Source organism: Lutzomyia longipalpis, chromosome 2, assembly GCF_024334085.1.
Source record: "Lutzomyia longipalpis isolate SR_M1_2022 chromosome 2, ASM2433408v1".
In the NCBI taxonomy this organism is placed as follows: domain Eukaryota; kingdom Metazoa; phylum Arthropoda; class Insecta; order Diptera; family Psychodidae; genus Lutzomyia; species Lutzomyia longipalpis.
Window position 1 is genome coordinate 23175691 of NC_074708.1, and position 22034 is coordinate 23197724.

The window sequence follows — 22034 nt, forward strand, 5'->3', positions numbered from 1 at the left end:
TGAATCGTATGATAATAAATAAATAAAAAATTTAAAGATATAAAATTAAATTTGATAAGATTTTAAAACGATCTTAAAATTTTGTTTTTCTTTTGTCAATTCTTCAATCGTTTCTATAATACTTTCCAATACAATTTTAATTTAATCTTATCAATACACTATCAATCACCTTCAATTTTATTTCATCGATATCTACCGTCAATCTCACACCTATAATAACTCAAATCTTCATTTCGACCTAAAACAATTCATTCAAAAAATATATTTCCTATAGGAAATGAATCGCTCTGTCGAATTACATTTTTTTTACAAAAGAAAACCCTCAAAATTGTTACACAAAATTAAGCGACTGATTTCTAAAACAAATACATTACATCCTCTTATTTCTGCATAAAATTTATATATTTTTTAATTTCAATTCAAGAAATAAACATAAGGAAATCCCCAAAAAAATATTTTGAGCGTGTGAAAAAGATTACTTGTGGAATGAAAATTATTCCCGGGAGTGTCGAATGAGAATTAGGCAAACACACAATGACAATTCATTGAAATTCCAGAGACCCGAAGAGCGGACAAACCCCTTGTATCACACTCCGTCATCTTCAATTCATTTAATAGAAGTAATTAACTCATCTGGTTCGCGAGATGGATGAATGCATTTTTCATGGTTTGGACGTCTCGTAAAAAATCACACACATCTCTGAATGGTGTTTGTGTCCCAGTGCACGATTTTATCTTTGTGTTGAAGAATTTGTTAATGAACTGAAACAATTTCCCTCGCGATAGTAAACTCTATTAAGAAGCAAGATGTCCCAGACACCAATTTTATTATTTTCCTTAGGCACATATTTTGTTCTAATAAAAAAAAAATCTGCAGTAATGCATTAATTAATAAAATCCCTTGTATAGATGCATGACACCTTTGTATAGATGCATGACACCCTAATATGGATGCATGACACCCTTGTATAGATGCATGACACCCTTGTATAGATGCATGACACCCTTGTATAGATGCATGACACCTTTGTATAGATGCATGACACTCTAATATAGATGCATGACACCCTAATATGGATGCGTGACACCCAAATATGGATGCATGACACCCTTGTATAGATGCATGACACCCTTGTATAGATGCATGACACTATAATATAGATGCATGACACCCCAATATACGTGCATCACACCCCAATACAGGTGCATGATATCTAAAAAAAATGATCTATGAAACGTCTAAAACCGCCTGATATAAGAAGCATCTGTACCAAATTTCATGGTGATCGGACAAACAGTTTAGATTTGTATAGAATAGAAGCAATGACGACAACAAAACTTTCTTTATTATACATATAGATGTGGGGAGATAAAATAGACTTCTAAGGGTTTATTCTCAGAGTTACTTTATTCCCGTATAGTTATAATGATTTTTTCAGTTGATCTTTTATTTGTTCCACGACACACTGGGATCTGCATCCCACACGGCCTCTCCTGACAATTCATCCGGCCTCGGATGACCTCTGAGTCATATCGTAGTCCAATCGCATAGCCAAGTCGTCATCTTTGTCAATCCATCGTCTTCACCATAATTCCTTAATTTTGCTATTGATCTCGCGGTAGTCCACATACAACATCCTTGGACCACTGCTATTCTCCGGCAGCTTCTTCATCATTTCTTCGTAAAATTCCATCTCAACGATCTCAAAAATCCTTTTCTCGTTCAACATAGCAACTGCTTCCAATTTTCTCACGGCTTTCTTGTCATCATTGTTCTCGTTCATCTTCTCATCGTCAACTTGATCATTTTTCATCTCATTCTCATCTGGTTTCATCTCTGGGCTTGTAACTTGTACATCTTCCTCCACAATAATCGAATTCACCCAAGTTTCAGATTTCTCAACGTCTGATTCCTCATCTTCGGATTTCTCATCACTTCCTTCAGATTCTTCATCGTTTTCCTCGCTTGTTTCATCATCAGAATTCTCTTCAATCTCTTCATCTTCTTCGTCCTCCTCCTCGGAATCATAATCTTCTTCGGGTATTTCATCTTCATCTTCGACCTCAACGTACTTCTTGCGTATCTCCATTTGCCTCTCGTAACGTTCCAACTTCATCTTCAATTCACGAATCGTTTTAGCATCGTACAGAACTAATTTTTCCATCTCATCTCCTGGAATTCCATCACACACGTACTCACACAAGGAAGATTCGTCTACATTTCCCATTTTTCCAATCCTCTGTATCTCGTACACATAATCCAGGTATGTCTCATCATCCTTCTTCTTCCTGCTGCTCAAACGTCGGTGAATCTCCACGGAACTAATTCGCTTTCCAAATTCATCCACAAGCATCCTTTTCATTTCTCTCCACGAAGTCGCAGTTCCCTCAGCAAAGATAAAATTTCTCGCTGTTCCTCTCAAGAATTTTTTACACATCAAAATTCTTTGCTTTGATGACCATCCTGCCATCTCAGCTACGTCATCAAATTCTTCCAGCCACAGTCGTACGTCTTCAAATTTGCTTCCACTGAACTCTTCAATGCTTCCTTCCACATCATAGAATTGAAGCTGATCTCGTCTTTCCTTTACTGGCTTTCGCCTCATCTTTTCGTCATTGCTGCACTGGAATTCGTCCTGTGATCCATTGCTAGCATCGTCTTTGCTCTGGAGTCCGTCTTTCTCCAAAGTTTTGCCGTCTTTGCCCCGAAGTCCGTCTTTCTTCGAAGTTTTTCCATCTTTGCCTTGGAGTCCGTCTTTCTCCAAAGTTTTGCAGAGCTTCGCTCCACCGTCACAATTTTGTAGCTTCCTGGCCACGATCCTCTTCGCCAATTCGTCCTTATTGCCCGTCGATGGCAATCCTCGTCTTTCACACTTCGCTCTCAATTCCCTTGTGGTGCACTCTCGAACCAATTCATCGTACGTCTTCATCTTCAAAATTTTCAATCGTCTTTTTCACACAATTCTTAATCTTCACTCACTGCACCACTGCTCTAACGTCTTCGGGATACTCCTCCCGTCCTGCCCCATCCCGGTTGAGCCCCCATGTGGAGAGATAAAATAGACTTCTAAGGGTTTATTCTCAGAGTTACTTTATTCCCGTATAGTTATAATGATTTTTTCAGTTGATCTTTTATTTGTTCCACGACACACTGGGATCTGCATCCCACATAGATATATTTTTTCAGTTTTTCATTTTTTTTTAAATTCTCGTATATATGAATTATTGTGCTAAATTTATCAATGTGCTTTTTCTATATTTCAATGTGATTTTCTTATTTCATTTTTTTATTTTTTAATTGATTAGTCAATTTTTCTTAAAACCAAAAAAAAAATCTTAAATACCGCTCGTGTTTTTTATATACCTGGAACATCTTGCTATAAACACAAGAGATAACCACATGAAAACAATTTAATGTTTGTGTGAGAAGTGCTGATGAAAAATTCAATGATGTGGAGACACCAGAGACGCAATGCTGGAAAAATTGTTACAGTATCACCACTTGGGGATATGAACAAATACAATGTTAGTAATTGTCTGACCGCTAAATTGCTCAAGATTCATCTCCGCAGGGAGATTGGTGCTGAAAGAGAAAAAGCTTCACCATGCATTGAAAGTGGACAAGAGTGGAATTTCAGTTCTATCGGGAGCTCGAAGCGATTGAGATGAAAATCTTCTCGGCGACAAAACTTTAAAATTATTTTTTAAAAAAAAGTGTCGGTAAAATTGAGAAAATTCTCACGCGGTCAGAAATCATTTTTTGCCAAGGGGTGATTAAGTAATTTTTTTATTTCTAAAATTGTGCCTGAAATTCTTGTGACAAAAGCTCATGCTCTTTTTGTGTATCTTTCATAATTTTTTAAGTTCTGGAATTGCCATTTGAACACAATATCGCTAAATTGCGTGACATGGTTTAATTTTTTTTGATCTCAAAGAATTTTCTTAAAAGTTTTATTCTTAGGCCTAGATTCTAAAAATATTTTCTGAGAACTTATTAATAAGAAAAATTAAGGGACTAAATTTTCTGAATTCTCGTTCGAGTTTTGTGTACTATACCTACTCTGCCAAAGAATTTTATGCAAATTATTTAAATTTTTTATACAAGTCTTTTTACTCCAGTTTCCTCTAAAAATGAAATTTAATAATAATTTTAAGAACGTTTTTTGAAAAAGTTTTTATTTCATTCCATCAGTATACTCATAGAACACTCTTATATGAAACACCACTTTTGCAGTGATATATACGGAATTTTTTCTATGAGTGTACAACAGTTTAAAAAAAATTAAAAGATAATTTTGAATATTTTTCTCAGTGTAGTCATCATGAAAATAAATTTTTATTGATCAACAAGTGCGTAAAACGATTGATGATTCATTTCAACTGAGAGCAAAAATTTATTTAAATCAAATACACGAATCACAAATTTTATAAATCATAAAAACTTACTTGCCCACCCCCGAGGCATTTTTTCAAGAAAGAGTGAAAAAACTTAAACAGGTGTAGTGGAGAATAATTGCAATATCTTTCACTTAATCTACCTATAAGATAGAGACAAACAATGTGGGTGTTGTGGCAATCCTATTGAAGCCAACTCTGTGAAGAAGAATGAAGAGAACTCTCAATAGTGCTTTATTGTAAAATTTGCGCCAAATCTCACGCATTTTCAAATCTCTGTGTTCTCACAATTATGCACAAAAAATGGATTTCCCACATGGAAGAGTTCTTGTGAAAGAACAACGGTGGTGAGAGGCTTTTCCTCCATGTTCGCGGAGTCAAACGTATTATAAGACGAAGAGTGTCTGCATGTGGGGAAGATGAATAAACTTCCGCGGAATTGATGAGTAATTGTTCCATCGGTGAGCATGGGAATGCACCAAGACATTCATCTCCCCACCTTAGGCTAATTTCTTATGGCAAAATATCGTCGATGTTATGATGAATATGAAACGGTATCCGAGTCAAGGTAAAGTGAATTCCAGCTCCTCAGTTGTGTGTGAGCTGGATGAGAGGAAACCGCCAATTCCGCAGCAGCGCACCTCTCTAAGACGATATGCAAATGATTGGACTTCTTGTAAGCCAGCATTGGAGGAAATTTATGAGAATATCCGCAACGACGGGGAGGAATATTGTGAGATACGTGAAATTGATGTGAATGGTGGTGAGAATATTTATGAGAATATATGTGACAAGTGTGGGCGAATTTATTCGGGAGATCAGTGCACATCATGCAGCAAACCAACTCCCAGATCTACAAAGAAATTTGTTGATTTCTTCGGGAGTCTCAAGAGGCGCCAGAAGGCTGCTACACAACCGCCGAGGAAGAAAATTGAAATTATCCACAACGTCGATGGGTTCGATGGTGTCTTCAGCACCAAAGAAACGTTCGATCTTGCAGAAATCTGCCAACTGAAGGAAGAAAGTCGCCACACATATGGACGCATTCAGACGCAAGATCATGCCACTTACTATGAAAATGTCTCGACAACTTCCTCGAGCTCGTGTGACGAAGTGAGGGATTCGTCACTGGCCGCCTGGATGATATCACTTCGGTGGGAAGTGGTTGATTACGCCGAGAATTGTGCGATTAGTGTCAAGAGTGTACCGAGTAAAATCTACGACCTCCAGCCATATCAGTTGCATGTGGCCACCACAGCTAGCTGGAGGGATTTTACTGAAGAAGACGATTTCACAGACCACGTACTCATTTTCATTGAAACTATTAGTGAAAAGTGCAAGAAACGCAGAAAAGTGAGAAATAAAGTGAAAAAGAAGAAAGAAAAGTGTGAGGAAAATTCACTACAACTTGCAAGCATCGCCCCCACGCGAATTTCCACCTTTAATCCTTTCGACTTCCTCAATAGGATTTTCCTCTCAATTGGCATTAATACCACACTATTGGATTTTAACAACGAACTCATTGTATTCTACCTACAAACCCCCACTTGGCGCCAAAATCCCCAGAAAAGTGTAGTAAATGATCGAGAAAGTGGATTAGTCATGCAGATTCTCGACAAAGAGGACAATTTAACGTGCCGAGGGAAATGTTTGAACACTGATATGTCGTCAAACAAGAGTAGTTTACCTCAGGCAGCAGTTAATGACCACTCAGGTACACAATTTTTTCTTTTAATTTTCTTGCCAACAACGTTTTCCATTGTAAGAGAATTTTTATTTAATTCTTAGAGAGTTTATTGGCTTTTTCTTAATCTAGTTTGCTCATCAGAAAGTTTGTAAAACATAATTGTGGAATATTTTCTTCATTGTTTTAAAATTATTAGATTTTAACAGTCACAATTGTTTAATATTAGAGCCAATAAATCAAAATCATGAGCATATAAAAAATTGCAATATGCACTTTGTTATGATTATGTACTTCAATAAAATAAAATTATGCTTGTGCAGACACAAATAATCTCAACACACTCACTGGGAAGAAATCTCAAGCATCAGCGCAGGATTACAACATAAAATGCACAGAACAGCTCAAGGAGTCCTCAGATACAATCTATCATCCAATTTGGAAATTTCACACAGTTGGGATTGGGCAGGAATCCATAGCTGTGGACACTGTTGAGTGTTCATACAATTCGGAAGATTTTGTGGAAGAAATTGATTCGGGAGAGTGGGAGATTGCGGAAGAATTTGAATTTTCCTCAAGCAGAGAATGTCTCACGGTGCAGGAAATTGTTGAGCCACCCCCAGATTCCGCGAACGCATCCCCCTATCGTACAATTTGCATCCTCTACGACAGAGATCAACCTCATCTCAATCGCTTCATTCACAACTACAGAAAACGTCATCACATCTTTGAGCACCCAATTAGTACGTCAGACCAAAGAAACCAAGAACGGAGCCACAGAGTGCTGCCTGAAAGGCCAATAGTTGATCTCAGACAAAATCCCCGAAACTTTTCCATCCCAGACTCGGTGATGGCATGGAAATTTATGTTGCTAAATGCAAACTACCCCGAAGACGAGGAAGATGTGGTAATTTTCAGTTAAATTTACTTTTTCCCTGATTAAAATTTCTTATCACTCAAATTTTAAAATCACACCTCTTATCAGGCGGGAAATTTCTCAATATAGACATTTTTTAATTCTCCGTTTTGCCCTCCAACAGATAATATCTCCATCCACCTTTGAAGCAACCAACCAAAGTTTAGCTGACTCGATGGAGTCATTCAAAGCCATGGGAAGCAGAGGCGTGGATTTCCGTAAGATTTTCTTTTTTATTTCTCCTATAATCTATAACATAATTAATTTCACCTTTCGCTTTACAATTTTCACCAATTTTATCGATAGAAAAAAAAAGTAATGCGTGACAGATTTTCAAAGATTTAGAAAATTAAATTAAATTGCTTTTGTACTAAATGACATAAATCGCTATAAATACGCCAATCATCAGTTCTGAATTTAGACACGTGAATAATACATTTTCTGCATAAAGTGTCTTATTGAATTCTCATGTCATGTGGGATTTTATGATACAACATCCCATAAAAACGTGAAGCACATAACAAAGATTGTTTTGTTGGTAAATGAGTGCATTAGAAAGCCGCTTTTGTGAATTTTGCCTCAATTAATTCATCTAAAACGTGAATTTCCGTTGATTTTGATCATCATAAATTTTATTATAGCCACTGTTTGATTAGATTAAGCACAGACTACGGAGGCAAAATAAGATAGAAAGTCACAAATTACTGATTGAATTTAATAAGAAAATTGAGATTTTAACAGACTTCTTGGAATTTTGTTTTTTCTTCGAAAATATCGCCAATAAAATTTTGATCTAGAATTTTTGCTCTTGGATTTGGTGGTTAATTAGTTGGTGTTCCACTTCGTGGCCAACACCAAGTATTGTAATCGTCGGATTTTCCGACCACCTCAGATCGGGCTCAAACTTGGTATGAGCACGTTTCAGACAACCTACATTCCAAAACTGGTGGTGGAAAATTTTTGATCCGGCCGGCCTGCCGGCCTGCCGTCCGGTGGTCAACATTTTGCATTATATCTCGAGAACGGTAACAGATAGAGACTTCCGGTTTGAAGTTTTCTATAGAAATGTGGGTGTAAAATTTCATTTTTTCGCATTTTCAAAATCCAAGATGGCCGCCATCCGCCATTTTGAAATACTGTCAACCACTTCCCTTTCAGCTAGAGGTCTGAAATTTTAGTATGTTGTAGAGCTCAGTGAGACGTTTTCATCGACAATTCATAATTGAAAATCGGTCAAGCGGTTTAGCAAATATGGCGGCCTAAAGCAAAAAGTGTTTTTTCAATATAACTCGAGAACGGCTTGACCGATTTTGATCATCTTGGTATCAAATGAAAGGTATTGCGAAGCCCTACAACTGTCTAGAACATTCCAAGTTCCAAAAACGTCCGCAAGAGGCGCTAAAAACAAAAACAAAAATTGCCTAACTTTAAGGGGCAATATCTCCGAATCCCCATTAGGCAAATCTTTTAAATTTTGATATGTTGTAGCCTGACTCAATATCTTTCACCAGTCCGAAAATGAAGAAAATCTATGTCGCCGTTTAGAAGATATGGCCATTTGAAAAATTCTTGAATTTGAAAATTTCTAAGAGCCATATCTCCTGAACTGCTTGTCCGATTTTGCTCAACTTGGTATCAAATTAAAGGTTTTGCAAAACTCTACAACTTTCTAGAACATCAGAAACCTATAGAACTATTCCTTCAGGATAAAAAATGCCAAAAACTGTTTTGGTGAATCAAAAATCCGCCATTTTGTGTTCTAGTGGTGACCTTGAAATGTATCGAAACATATGTCAGATTATAGCTTATTTCAATACCTTTCCATAACTAGTCAAGAAATTTCTGTAGGTTTTATAGAACTTGAGATATGACCATTTTTATGCATCAAATTACTGAATTTTACAAAAAAATCAACTTTGCCTACTAATACTGATCACAAATCGTATTATAACGCATAAACTAACTTCTATACGTTGTGGGACACCAACTCTTATAACTGGACGCGTTATGATTGACTTTCTTGACGTAATTTTAGATAAGTTTTTTGGTGGGAGCTGTGGTGCTCCCTCCGGGGGCGTCAAGGGTGCGTGTCAATCCGAGAAAACGCAATTTTTACCAGAGCTTTCGGCGAATCACCTCTTGGATTTATTATATTATTCTTTTTATATTTTTAATAATAGATGAACATTTTAAATTGACTTAAAATGTCGTGAAAATATTACAAAAATACTTATTAAATGAGCAAAAAATTTATTTTAGAACCTTTTCAAGAATAGACAGAATAGATGAATGGAAACTATTTTATGTAAAAGAGCATAATATCCTATTTATTATTTTTATTATTTTATTTACTACAATAAAATATTTTTTTACCTATTCTTGTTGAAGGAATTAACCCTTTAAGGACTTCAAATTATTCACTGAATCTTAATTAAAATATTTTTGGCGAAAATTCGAGATTTTATATTTTTTTATGGCCTTTGTGGTCGTAAAATGGCCTAGAAAGTATTAAGGCATAATCATTAATTAATTGTGATCAATATATTATTAGGTTATTTATTAAAAATTAGGGAATATTTAAAAAGATTAAAAAATAGCATGAAGACCACAAAGGTGCTTAAAGCGTTTTGAAAGCATGAAAAATCTATAATTTTACATTTTTTTTTAAATTAAAATATTTATCCTATTTCTATAATTACAACTTTCTTTATTCTCTTTTAAATTAGTCCGAGGCCGTTCTAAAGAAGATTCAGAAGGCATCACAGTTGTCCACTACAAATGTGATCTTGGAAAATTCAGCAGTAGCGTGAGCAACCTCTCAACACTCTCCACCGACTACTCCCAATCATCTCCATCATCCTCATCGACACACTCACCCCCGCCTGAGACGAAAAAGCTCACAAAAATACTAAATCCCCTGATGCGAAAGACTCCCTCCCCCACGGTTACCATCCGCGTGAGGAAAGAAGAAAAATCACGAACGGTCTTTGGACCAGATCTCAATGATGTGCGCCTCGATCCCAACGAGGGTATCCCGAGGTTTGTCGTCAAGTGCATTGAGTGCATTGAATTGCCGGAGAATATCAAGACAAACGGCATCTACCGAGCGTCGGGAAATAAAGTCCTCATTGAAGGGGTGAGGAAGAAGATGAATGAGAGGCATCACATCAGGAAAGATCTCATTTGGACATTCCTTGAGAAGCAGGATGTTCACACACTCACGGGCAGTCTTAAGCTCTTTTTTCGCAATTTAACCACCCAACTCATCCCTGATGATGTATTCGATCGTCTTCCTCATCCTCTTGGTAAGATATCCTTCATTTTGAAGTTTCTCCTTCGAATTAAGTTTAATTTAAAAGATCTTTTATTAATTTTTTAGACGAAAACTCAGTTCAGTGGATCAGGGCTGAGATTGCATCCCTTCCGGAAATTCAACGGAAAACACTAAAATTCCTCATTCAACACCTCGTCCGGGTGACTCAGTATTCGGATGAGAACTTCATGAATTCCAGCAACCTCTCTATCTGTTGGGGCGCCTGCATTTTTGCCTCATCACAAAAAGCTCTCGAGACATTCGACACAAATGACGTGATTAGAAAGAATTACTTGATAAAGCTCCTCATTGAGAAATACAACAGTATTTTTGACCAAATAACATAAATGTGAATAGTTTTGCTATTTTTTTTATTATAATTTTTTCAATTCATAATTTTGTACAATGCTAAAATCTTTAAAATAAAAAAAAAACTAAAACTTCTAAATTATTTTGTAAATACAGAAAATAATTATTGATTTTTTACTAAAAAAAAAGTTGTTTTTCTTTGAGAGAAAGGTGTGTTGTTGAATTTACAAATCTTGAACTACATTAAAGACTCTTTAATTTACCGCCATCTTTTTTTTCCTAATTAATTTTTCTCATACAAAAATTATCTTTTTAGGCCATTTTGTGGAGATATTTTGATAGAATTAAATAGAAATTGAAGAATTGTTCTCGTGAGAACCTTAAAATGGAGAAATTCATGAAATTTAACTACTATTTTAACAAATAATTTAACTTTGAAATGAGCAAACACCAAAATGGCGTTCTTGCCTGCTACAAGATACAATTTGTATAACTTTAATATTTTTCTCAAAAAGTATTTAAAATTAATTAAAAATCAAATGATAATAATAAATATTCATAAAATAAATCCTTTTTAACCCTTCCTTTTCATTACGATGACATTTTTTAGCTATTTAAATGAGAAAAGTTAGAAAGGGATCATAAATAAAAGGATTAATAAATCAAAAGATATCTGCCTCTTTAATCCTATATTGAGGATATAAAAAAAAACTTCTCCACATTCTCTCTCGTTTTTCTTTTAACACGAATAAAATCCCAAATACAATAAAAGAGAATTAAAAAGTAAAATTTATATACTAAAGCTATTTTTATTGAGTGTTTTTGTTAAAATTGATTAACCCCAAATTTCTTGGCCTAACACTATTCCGCTAGTGGTGATTTGAGCAGTGCCTCTTCTTCTCGTCACTCTTCCATGTAAGCAACTCAAAGTGCGTTCGGCAGAGGAGTCCATCACCGTCATCCAAATGGTGGTTGGGATTGTAGGGTGCCGGTTCAATTTGATGCTCCTGCTCCCACTTCCACAGTTGCCGGAAGTTGAAGGTTGTTACGAAGGAAGCGAGAATGCTGTGTGGATCCTTCAGTTCTCGCTGGCTGAAGGGGTGCTTCTGCGTTGTGTCGTAGTAGTAGGGTTCACCTAGGCGAGTACTCATGTGCATACGGAGGTTGGATTTGATTTCGCAGAGAAATAGCAGCGCTTTGGGGATGTAGAAGCGCTCATCGGTGTTGGGCAAGATGTATCCCTTGCGCTGTGTCATGTTCTTCAGTCCAAAATACTGCAAACCATCAATGAAGGGTCCCACATCGCGGAAGGGAATCAACTTTTTGCACCTTATGGGTACCGTAGTTTCCCCACAGCCCGGCACGGTGGGCTTATTGACAGCCTGAGCGAATTTGTGACACAATCTATTGCGCTCCAGCAGCGGGAACTTCCGAATGTCCTCCCCGTCGAGAAAGAGACCGTCAATGATGTGTAGAGCGAAGGTAGTCCGCTGCGATCGATCCTCACCCTTGTGTTCTTGCACAATTTCACCGTAGATTAGGGTTTTTGGTGACATTTCAACCAGAACACCCTTTGGTAAGTGCTCCCATGTTCCCTTTGCATTCAACATCACAACATCCTGCCGTCCTTTGCTAAGGAAGAACGTCCTGTAGTTCTTCTGGCTATTTTCCGGTGTATTCAGTGCCACAAAGTACCAGTGCTCCTGCATCTCACCAAAGATCTGTTCCAACTTCGCCTGGCCAGTCAATAAATTTTCTGGTATTGTCATGAACTTCTTATCTGTATCCCTCAGAAGTTCACTACCATACTCCTCGTGTGATGTCTTCTGCCCTTTGGCTGCTGTCCTCATTGTACTCGGAAGGTGCCACTCCCTGAGGCATTGCTCCCGAATCTCAGCCTGTCGTGTCTCCACCAAATTCTTATTCTGTGCATAAGCAGCAATCTTACGCAATCCCGTTATTTGATTTCGCCCAATACGATTGTTAGATTCATAAATATACCGGAAGAATCGTGTGTCCTCCCTAAGAATTTCATACGGAACAAGCTCCCGGATGTCCTCATTCCCGGACGAGCTGTAAAAAAAAACAGAAGAGGCAAAAGGTGATTACACTGGAATTCATTAAATTCCTTTGCATGACAATTCAATCAACATTCTCTCACATTTCTAATGATTATTTTTTTTGTCTGATCAACAACTTACTTGTACATAGTCTCACAGATGTCCAAAAGATGCCGACGAATGGTGTCAGTATGGGGTTTCATCCACTTGCACACGAGATAACGCTCTGAATTGGCCGGACGACTTGTGTTGGGCTTTATAATGGCAATCTGCCGGAAGCACTTGTACATGAGATAGATTAAGCCCACACTAAAGGGTGTAAAGAGATCAAACAGCTTCACAACAAAGTGCCCTTTCTCGCGCAAAATACTCAATGCTGCGAGACACTGACACAGGTAGAGTCTCTTTGATAGAATCTCTTGGATATTCTCCTGATTCTTCACTGAAAATCCCCCATCTGCCATCATAAAGTGCACTCCGGTTTCCGTTTCATTCATCACCAACTTCATCAGGGACTCAATGTTTTCCGGATTGTACACATCACCATCCTCCTTGATCCCGTAGAAGGGATGGAAGGTTTCGGGGTGTCCAGCAAGGAAGTTATCCAGATTGAAATCATTCTCTGCTCTGAGGGTAAATCCAAAACCCTTTGCGTGCCACTTTCTTTTCCACAGCACATACTCAGAGAACCCTCCGGGCCCGGCACAGACATCGGCAAAGTAGAGAAGTTCGTAGTCACGTACGAGGGAGCTCCCATCTTCGTCCACAGGGTTTGTGAACATAAAATTAAGCAGGGCATCCATGTTGGCCATCTTCACGGCGGCTCTATTGAGAAATACGGCATTCTTGATGGTCTCAAATGGATTGCTGCGTTGGCATGCCCTTCGCATTTCCAGATCGTTCATATCGTCAAACACGGTCTTTGCCTCCAGGACGAGTTTTAGTATTTCCGGGTCACAGAAGAGGGTTTCATCATCAATTGTGAGCTTCCTTGTGCCATGAACACACCACTCATCCAATTTACTTCTGTCCAATTCATCCAGATCATCCATCTCACTACGCAGCCAGTCAATAATCTCTGGCATTTGGATAACTTCCTCTGTCTCATCAAAGCGCGTAGCTGAATGATCCACCGGGTCGGGGGCAGCACCTAAACCACGTCTCCCCTTCTGCTTTGACGCCTCAACCGGATCAACACGCCCTTGACTGTGTTTCCCCAAACCTGTGTTATCCTGATATCCCATCTTCTTCATCATCCGCCACGAAATATCCGAATACGTGGACTTCTTCACTTTGGGCTCATCCTCCTCATTCTGCCCGCGCCTCCTCTTCTGTCCCCTTCGCTGTTCGGGCTCCTCATCGCGATCATCCTCCTCCTGCTGCACCCTCTCCATACCATTGCTGTAGCCGGTAAAACTACAATCCGGATACTCAGGGATTGAATCATCCTCCGATGTGGAAGGATTGTAGGACTGTGTGCTCGCCATTTATTTCTACCGCTTGGAAAAACTTTCACCAAATCACACGTAAACTTTCTCAGAATTTTCCTAACAAACAAACAAAATTGGGAAATTCACTTAACAATTGCGGTGTCTTCATGCGAATTTCCTCGTTTTTCCGTTTCCTTTCATGAGAAAAATGCAATTTTGCGTCGGGACGAAATTGAATGTTTTGACTTTTCTGACTAATGAATCTATCTATCTATCTATATATAAAATAAAGAAAGATCTGTCAATTTCGTTCCTGTTCAGCTATGCATTTCTACACCGTTGGTCCGATCGCGATGAAATTTGGTACAGAGACTACTGATACCAGGCGGTTTTTACCAACGACATTCATTTTCCCCCCAGAGCCCCACTTCGTAGCGCCCCCATACAAAATTCATGCTTTTTTGACTATTTTTGAATTTGGCGCGGTAAAAATGTAGTTCCAAAAGCCACCACTGCTATTTTTTGGCACATTTTGCTAAAGAGAAAATGAGACAGTGCACATCAGTGATACTGTCTCCCTCACACATTCAGTTTTTCGCAATTTTCTCGCGTTTTCCACCGAATTTTCCGGGGAAATTGTGTTTTTTGTGACCAGGAAGCGACGCCGCGTCGATTGGCATCGCCAGTTCAAAACATTCAAAATTTCCGCCACAAAAACTCGTATAAAATGGTTTTTTTAATCCGGCGAATTGCGCCCCCAAATTTTTACTGAAGCTCCCCGGGGCCCCCCTAAGCATTTCCCGTGTAGGTCCAAGTTCCAAAAATGAGTTTTTCCCGGAAAAATAATTATTTTAAAATTTTTCCGCACAACTACAAACAAACATTTCACGCACACACTCAAAAAAACTCACCTACACAAAATGCCAGAGTGAGACGAAAGTATTTTTCTCATGCCATCTCGTTTTCCATTAAAAAGGGGTAACAAACTTCCAATGCAATGGAAAATGACATCCATTGTGGAGATGACTTCCATTGGAATTTCTATTGGACTTCCACTGGACATTTCCACGTTTTCCAAGAAAATTGCCGTTTTGAGATTTTTGATTTTTGCTTTTTTTATGCAAAGAAAAAAATAATTTTCCCACAATTTCCTAATATTATTTAAACACATGGAAATGCAAAACTGATAAAGAGAATAATAGAGAAGTTTTTTCCGTAAATTGCGGGAAGAATCAATTTGTATTTTATTGAAAAAGCTCAAAAATGAATTCTGTTTTTTTCTCCTTTTCAGGATCTCTTCAATCTCAATCATCTTAATTGTTTCCTTTTATCATCAGAGAATATTATCAGTAAGTAATGAGATAAGTGGCTTCTATGCAAGATCTTGAAGGTCTAGGTCAGATATTCAAAGTAAAAAAAAATTCGAGATATGACGGAGATATTTTAAAATAATGATCATGTGGGAAGAATTTTTTCTCCAGGAGCTTCCAAATCCCCAAAAGGATTATTATTTTAATAATTGAGACGTGCTTATCTCCGGACTTGCCTCCTTACCGAACATTTTAAGAAGTGGGAAAATAGGCATGATATTCTTATCAGCACACTGACGTCCGTAATCGCTGCTCGTGGCTTGATTGAATATTCTCACACGATGCTAAGCGATATTGCTCCGCCAAATAATTCGTGCCTCAGTTCTGTCGTCGATCGCAGCCGGAAAACACGAGAGACATGGCATTCTGTCTTCGGAGTCATACTGGGCTGATCATCAGGAAAATTCTCTCACAAAAATGCGGCAAACCCATTGATTTTAGCGTAAGTACCCCATCTGTGCTACTTCCTGCCTTCTGGTGGGATCTTTTTGGCCACATTGTGGGTGAAATGGGATGCAGAAAGTCGGCAAAATGTCTATCTTGACCTTGCGTAATAATCTAAAATTGGCAATTCATGCCACTTGGCCAGAAACTTCCACACTCTCACTTTCAGACCAACTCGTGGATTGTCTGTCATAACAATCTGGTCTCACTTTTTTTTTCAGAGAATCCAGCATCTACGGGCTATCTCCACGAGTGTCCAACTCAACAAAGTCGTTTCGTTCAATCTGTCGGACATTGGAGAGGGAATCCGAGAAGTTAGCGTGAAAGAATGGTGAGTCTCACCCACACACCCGCATCTGTTGATTGGTGGTGATAATCTTTCCTGCAAAATACCCAAAGAGATAACTCCCAGCGAGGGGCTCACACGTCTTGTGTGATAAACCTCCCGCAGAATTGATAAAATGTCTATTGTTTAAAAAAAAATTCTGGAGTTCTGTATTATTTTTAATCATCATCCCTGTTTTGGTAGGTTCGTCAAGGTGGGCGATACCGTGGAGCAATTTGACAATCTCTGCGAAGTCCAGAGCGATAAGGCCTCAGTCACGATCACGAGTCGCTTCGATGGGAAGATCGTGAAGATTTACCACAAAATCGACGACATTGCTCTCGTAGGGAAACCTTTGGTGGACATTGATGTGCCCGAAGATGGGGAGGAGCCAAAGGAGAAAGATCCCGAAAAGCACAGTGACAGCAGTTCGGACGAAGAGGACACAAAGTCACCCTGTCCAGGAGCTACACCCACCGATGAGGCCAGGAAGAAAGTCATCACGACGCCGGCTGTACGTCGCCTGGCTATGGAGAATAAATTGGATTTGACCAAAGTTAAGCCAACTGGGAAATTCGGGAGAATCCTCAAGGGTGACGTCCTTGAGCATCTCAATCTCATCCCAGCGGGTACAGTTAAGCCCCATCCGACTCTTCTGCAACCCAAAGCGCCAGAGGTTCCAACGTATATCCCCAAAATTCTCGCTGAAGATCGCGTGGAGCAGCTCAAAGGTGTACGAAAGGCAATGCTGAAATCTATGACAGAGGCCTTGGTGAGTTTTTCTTTTGCCTATTTTTTCCCATATAGTGGTGGACATAAAATAAAGGTATATCTTGGCAAAAAAATTTTAGCAAATTAAACAAATTATATCTCATTATGGTGACAATTAAACTAGCTAATTGCCCTGTAATGTCATTACTAATTACCCGCATCTGTGTAGTCCTAAGATTCATTAATGAATGAAGCAATTAGGAACCTTAAAAGTAAAATTAATCAGAACCAGATATAAGATTCGTGGATAAGGTTTAATCCTTGTTTGAATATAAAATAATATAGAAATGAATTTTTATCTAAACCTTATACTTAAATAGCATAAAAAGTTATTTAATTATTTTCTTTTTTATTTAATTTTTTTTTATAATATAAAAATCATTTAGAAACTGATAATTTTACCTAAAAAAAAATAGTCAAAAAATGACCATTTGTACGACCACCACGGTAACCGTATTATTTCTTCCGCAGAAAATCCCACATTTTGCGTACAGCGACGAGATCAACATGTCCAAACTGATGAATGTGCGAGAAGAATTGAAGGCTGATGCATTGCAAAGGGGAGTTAAGCTCACCTACATGCCCTTCTGCATTAAAGCTGCCTCAAAGGCTCTCACGGCATACCCCATTCTCAACAGTAGCTTGGACGAGGCGAATGAGAGTGTGATCTACAAGGCAGCTCACAATATCAGTGTCGCCATGGACACACCCCAGGGGTTGGTGGTGCCGAATGTGAAGCATTGCGAACAGAAGGGTATCCTGGACATTGCCAGGTCACTCAATGAGCTCCAGGAAAGGGGTCAGAAAGGCAGTTTGCGCCCTGAAGACTTTGCCGATGGAACTTTTTCGCTCTCGAACATTGGAATTGTAAGTTCTCCTCTCTGTTTGAAAATATTTCTAATCCCGCTAAAAAAATCATTTTTAACAATCATCTTGGTTTTGATTTTCAAAGATCGGCGGAACCTACACCCATCCGTGCATTATGAGCCCCCAAGTAGCCATTGGGGCTATGGGGAGAACAAAGATCGTCCCGCGCTTTGGGCCAAATGATGAAATTGTCAAAGCGCACGTGATGAGTGTAAGCTGGTCAGCGGATCATCGTGTAATTGACGGTGTCACCATGGCGAGTTTCTCGAATCTATGGAAGAAGTACCTTGAGAATCCCAATCTCTTCCTGCTCGATTGAGCAAAGAGGCCAAAAAATATGGAAACGATTGCATTTATTTTTACTACAAAAAAAATTCGCGAGAAACGTGCATTGAGGCGGAGATTGCTGCAGGACTCGGAATGCATTTAAAAAGAAAATTCTTCCTTTTTTTTATTAGTTAGCTTCTCCGTAGGTGAAGAATAAAAAAAATTGTCAAAAAGCGCTCTTGTGAGACTTGTTATCCTTTTTTTTTGTTTTATTTGTTGTCACTTGAAGGGTTTTTCCTTCATGGCTGTTAGAAAAGAAATTGAAGATAAAATAAAAAATGAATTACCCGAATTACCGTATCGGATTACTTTTATTGCCATCTTGGACTAATTGAAGGAGAATTTGCAAATGTATTGCTAATTTGCAACCTCATTAAAAAGATGAACTAAAATATTTTATTTCAACTCCAAAGAGCATTAAAAATGTCTGACTCATTGGTGTAAACAAAAGATTTGTCAGCAAAATATAATTTGTGTTCAGTGAAAATAGATTTTGTATTGCAGTTTTGTCAATGAAAACCGTTTAGCTTTAATTTTTATCTAATCGAGTACGAATATTTAATTTTTTTAAACTTTAATTAAAACCGAGAACGTGTGCAAGAAATTATGGGTTGTTTTTTTAATGTTTCTCATGCATTTGTTTGCTTTGTAACAGTCAAGGGCGCTTTAAATTTTTTTTTAACGATTGATATTATTTCGATTCTAAAAGATTTCTTATTCTTACGTTTGGCATTTCTTTTCTGAAGCATTTGAAGTTTCTCTTCTAAGGATCGTTTGAGGATTCATTTCTAATATTTGACGTTTTCTCAAATGATTTACGTTCCGTCTCTGACGTGTGATGTTTCAAAGCTAATTTAAACGTTTGACTTTTATATTCTGCCGTTTGACATTTCTTTTTTCTGAAGCATTTGAAATCGCGAATAGATGATTAAAAGAAAATCGCAGTGATTGGGGATGAAAAGATAAGATTGCTTATTTAGAATACAAGAACAAGAAAATTTGAAGAGTATTTTATTAAATTGAGCATGGTTTTGCTTCTTTGTTGTCCATCTTCCAAATAAATAAGTTTTCACATATACATGTATATATAATAATAATAATATAAGTATCAAGAGTTCAAAAAGATATTCGTATGTCATTTCTTATCTTCATTTTCATTTTTTTTCTTTTTACTATTTGGTTGTTTGGTGTGTGATTTTTCAAAAAACTTTTTTTTTCATCTGTTTGCACCTTCACAATCGTCCATCGGCCTTTTTTCTATATTTTGTTGTCATCATCAAGGATAATATTGATTATACAGAACAACTCAATTAAATATATGAAATATTTATTTTTTTAATGTTTAATAGACATAGAATGAGATTATTTTGCTTGTTATTTTTTTTCCACTGACTCTAAATTACGGCGCTCTCCCTTTCTTTGCCCTTTTCACGGTAAAATCGTTACGCTGATGATGCTTAAGTCTGGAAATGTTCTTTCTCTATAAATTTTTTTGTCTTTTTTATTGTTTTTTTTTCTCAATTTTCAACATGAAAAAGTACAAATACATACATGTATTGTATTTTGGTTAATACAACGCTATATTTCATCCTAAAATATTTGCGTCTAAAAATCCTTCCTTGTCGTCCTTATTGGTTTTCTCTATTCTTCGCATTCATTTTCCTTTTTTCTCACTTTTTTTCTTTAGTAAAAATTTCTTTCTATTTGATTTATTATTTCCACTCTACGTAATCTATGTTATTAATTCCTTTTCCTTTCATTCTTTTCTGTTCTTATTGCATTTCTGGTGACGTGTTGTTTGTTCTAATAATCCTTTCATGAAGAACGCAAATAAGGAGGTTTATAAAATTAGGTGACAAATATTATTTTCCACAAAATACTTGCTATTATACTGAAATTTTTCTCTTCATTTTTTTTTTAGTTAAGTGTAAACACATACTTTATCGTGTTTTTTATCCTCATCTATGTACGGCAATTTAAAATATGTTTTCTATTTTTTTCATGGATTTTTTTCATAATATATTTTATTATTCTTTCTACTGTCTCTCCGTTTCTCATCTCTTTCTCTCTTTTTTTTATTCTTGTTGTCTTTCTCGATAGGCCAGATTTTTAATATTTCACTTTTTTTCACCTATATAATATTAAATATACATCCTCTATATATGTTATATAAATGTTTTGTCCAAAAAATTTTAAATTGTATATTATATAATATTTTGGTATGTAAGTTGTTTCTCATCCTCAGACGCTCTCTCTATAATTTCTCATTTCTCTTTTGCAGCACGGGGATCCCTCTGCACAAAGATAATGGTTTTTTTTTGTGGGGAAAAAGGAGAAAGAGGAATTGCGAATAAAGTGATCAAGTTGTGTGGAAAAGGAGATAAAGGAAGAGGACCTAAAATTGTTATTTTCATTAAAATGCTTCAATTAGAAAAAAAGATTATTCATTGAAGAATATTTTTTAAAATGAAAAGAATGTTAAATTCAATCACTTTCCGTGATTTTTATTGACTATGAATTTATATAGTAGAAGTTTAGGAGATTATGTGGCCCTCAAACGGAGAGTTCATACATACTTTACACTCCAAACACAAAAAAGACAAGATTTTGTATATTATTAGTTTCCTTGGTAAAATAGTTTATTGGTTATTTTTCATTGATTTTTAGATTAGAAATATTTTTAAATAGGCTAGTTTATCAGTTTAGCCACACAGAGAACTTCGGAATACTCTCTTGTGGAACTTTGGCAGTCTGTTTTTAGTTTTCTATGCCTTTACGAGAGAATCAGTAACTGTTCATAAGTTAGAACGTCTTCTTGCCTTTAGTGTGCTAGCAAATTCTCATGTTTCAGAGAATTTTCTTAGAAAATCCGATGGTTTTAGTTTTTGTTAACCAGATATTTCTCAATATAAATCTTCCAAGAAGAAACTTATCTGATATTAGATAAATTTTACAAACTTTTCGTCGTTTTAAGCGTAAAACTTCACTAAACCTTTAAAACAATCACAAAAAATCATCGAAATTTTCTTTCAAGACTCATTCAAAGATTTCAAGTAGTTTGTGACTCGTTTCCACTAGATGGCTACATAGATCTCCTTTCCTTTACTATAAATATCCATATGACAATGATGATAATTCTTTCTCTTCTCATTTCGAGACTTTTCTTCCCAGCTTTTGATAAAATGTAAAATGTAGATTTTCCGCATTCCTCTGTTCATTTGACTAATAAATTAATAGAAAAGCATGAATCAGTATGATTTTTCGTGTGACTCTTTTTATCATAAATCGCGCTCAAATACAGGGTAATCATGAATTTTCTCTGCCTCAGTTTTATTTCTTCGTTTTTTTTTTTATCTTACGTTTTTCATCGTCTTTATTTTATAAATAGGTATAGTAGTTTCTTTAGGTACTGCACCGTCATATTTTCTTCATATTTTTTTTCTTTTTTTTTTCTCAGTCATATTGCTTTAGTTAAGATTTTTTTTCTTTCATATACATATTATAATTTTCACCATCTTTTTTTTTAATTTATTCTCAATTTATGCATCACCCTGTATTCTATTAATTCTATTAATATTTTTTCTCACTTTTTTTTTTCTCTTTGGTGTATATGCATCTTATTTGATAAATTTCCTCAATCCTCCATATTATTACTTCTTTTTCTCATTTTTTTCATTAAATCTATTTACATTGTAAAATTGGAAGAAAGCTTTTTTCTCATATTTCTATATTTTATGCACATTTATTTCTTTTAAAATTTTTTGCATTGTTTTATGCACTATTTTTTTTTCAATTCATTTAGATATTACTCCGTTCGCTTTTT

General features: G+C 36.6%; 3 protein-coding genes across 6 annotated transcripts; 2 read left to right on the forward strand and 1 right to left on the reverse strand.

The window, feature by feature from the left end:
- The first annotated feature begins 3194 nt into the window (after positions 1-3194).
- On the forward strand, positions 3195-10879 carry LOC129789593 (uncharacterized). Of its 4 annotated transcripts, none has more exons than XM_055826513.1 (6): positions 3195-3770; positions 4498-6109; positions 6403-6986; positions 7120-7213; positions 9722-10300; positions 10375-10879. In XM_055826513.1, exons 2-6 carry the CDS (start codon positions 4933-4935, stop codon positions 10653-10655), a joined length of 2715 nt encoding a protein of 904 aa, XP_055682488.1. In that variant the 5' UTR covers positions 3195-3770; positions 4498-4932; the 3' UTR covers positions 10656-10879. The 4 variants fall into 4 exon arrangements, with proteins under 4 accessions (XP_055682488.1, XP_055682489.1, XP_055682487.1 ...); XM_055826514.1 differs by having other exon boundaries at positions 3195-3745; positions 4546-6109; XM_055826512.1 differs by having other exon boundaries at positions 3195-3745; positions 4550-6109.
- A 522-nt stretch (positions 10880-11401) lies between these two features.
- On the reverse strand, positions 11402-14880 carry LOC129789597 (cap-specific mRNA (nucleoside-2'-O-)-methyltransferase 1). The gene is made up of 2 exons (XM_055826527.1): positions 12819-14880; positions 11402-12690 (listed from the first exon to the last, which is right to left on the reverse strand). The coding sequence occupies exons 1-2, from the start codon at positions 14162-14164 to the stop codon at positions 11487-11489; spliced, it is 2550 nt and encodes an 849-aa protein (XP_055682502.1). The 5' UTR covers positions 14165-14880; the 3' UTR covers positions 11402-11486.
- A 713-nt stretch (positions 14881-15593) lies between these two features.
- LOC129789670 (lipoamide acyltransferase component of branched-chain alpha-keto acid dehydrogenase complex, mitochondrial) lies at positions 15594-18503 on the forward strand. The gene is made up of 5 exons (XM_055826663.1): positions 15594-15919; positions 16143-16252; positions 16451-17018; positions 17489-17884; positions 17970-18503. Exons 1-5 carry the CDS (start codon positions 15836-15838, stop codon positions 18201-18203), a joined length of 1392 nt encoding a protein of 463 aa, XP_055682638.1. The 5' UTR covers positions 15594-15835; the 3' UTR covers positions 18204-18503.
- The last annotated feature ends 3531 nt before the right edge of the window (positions 18504-22034 follow it).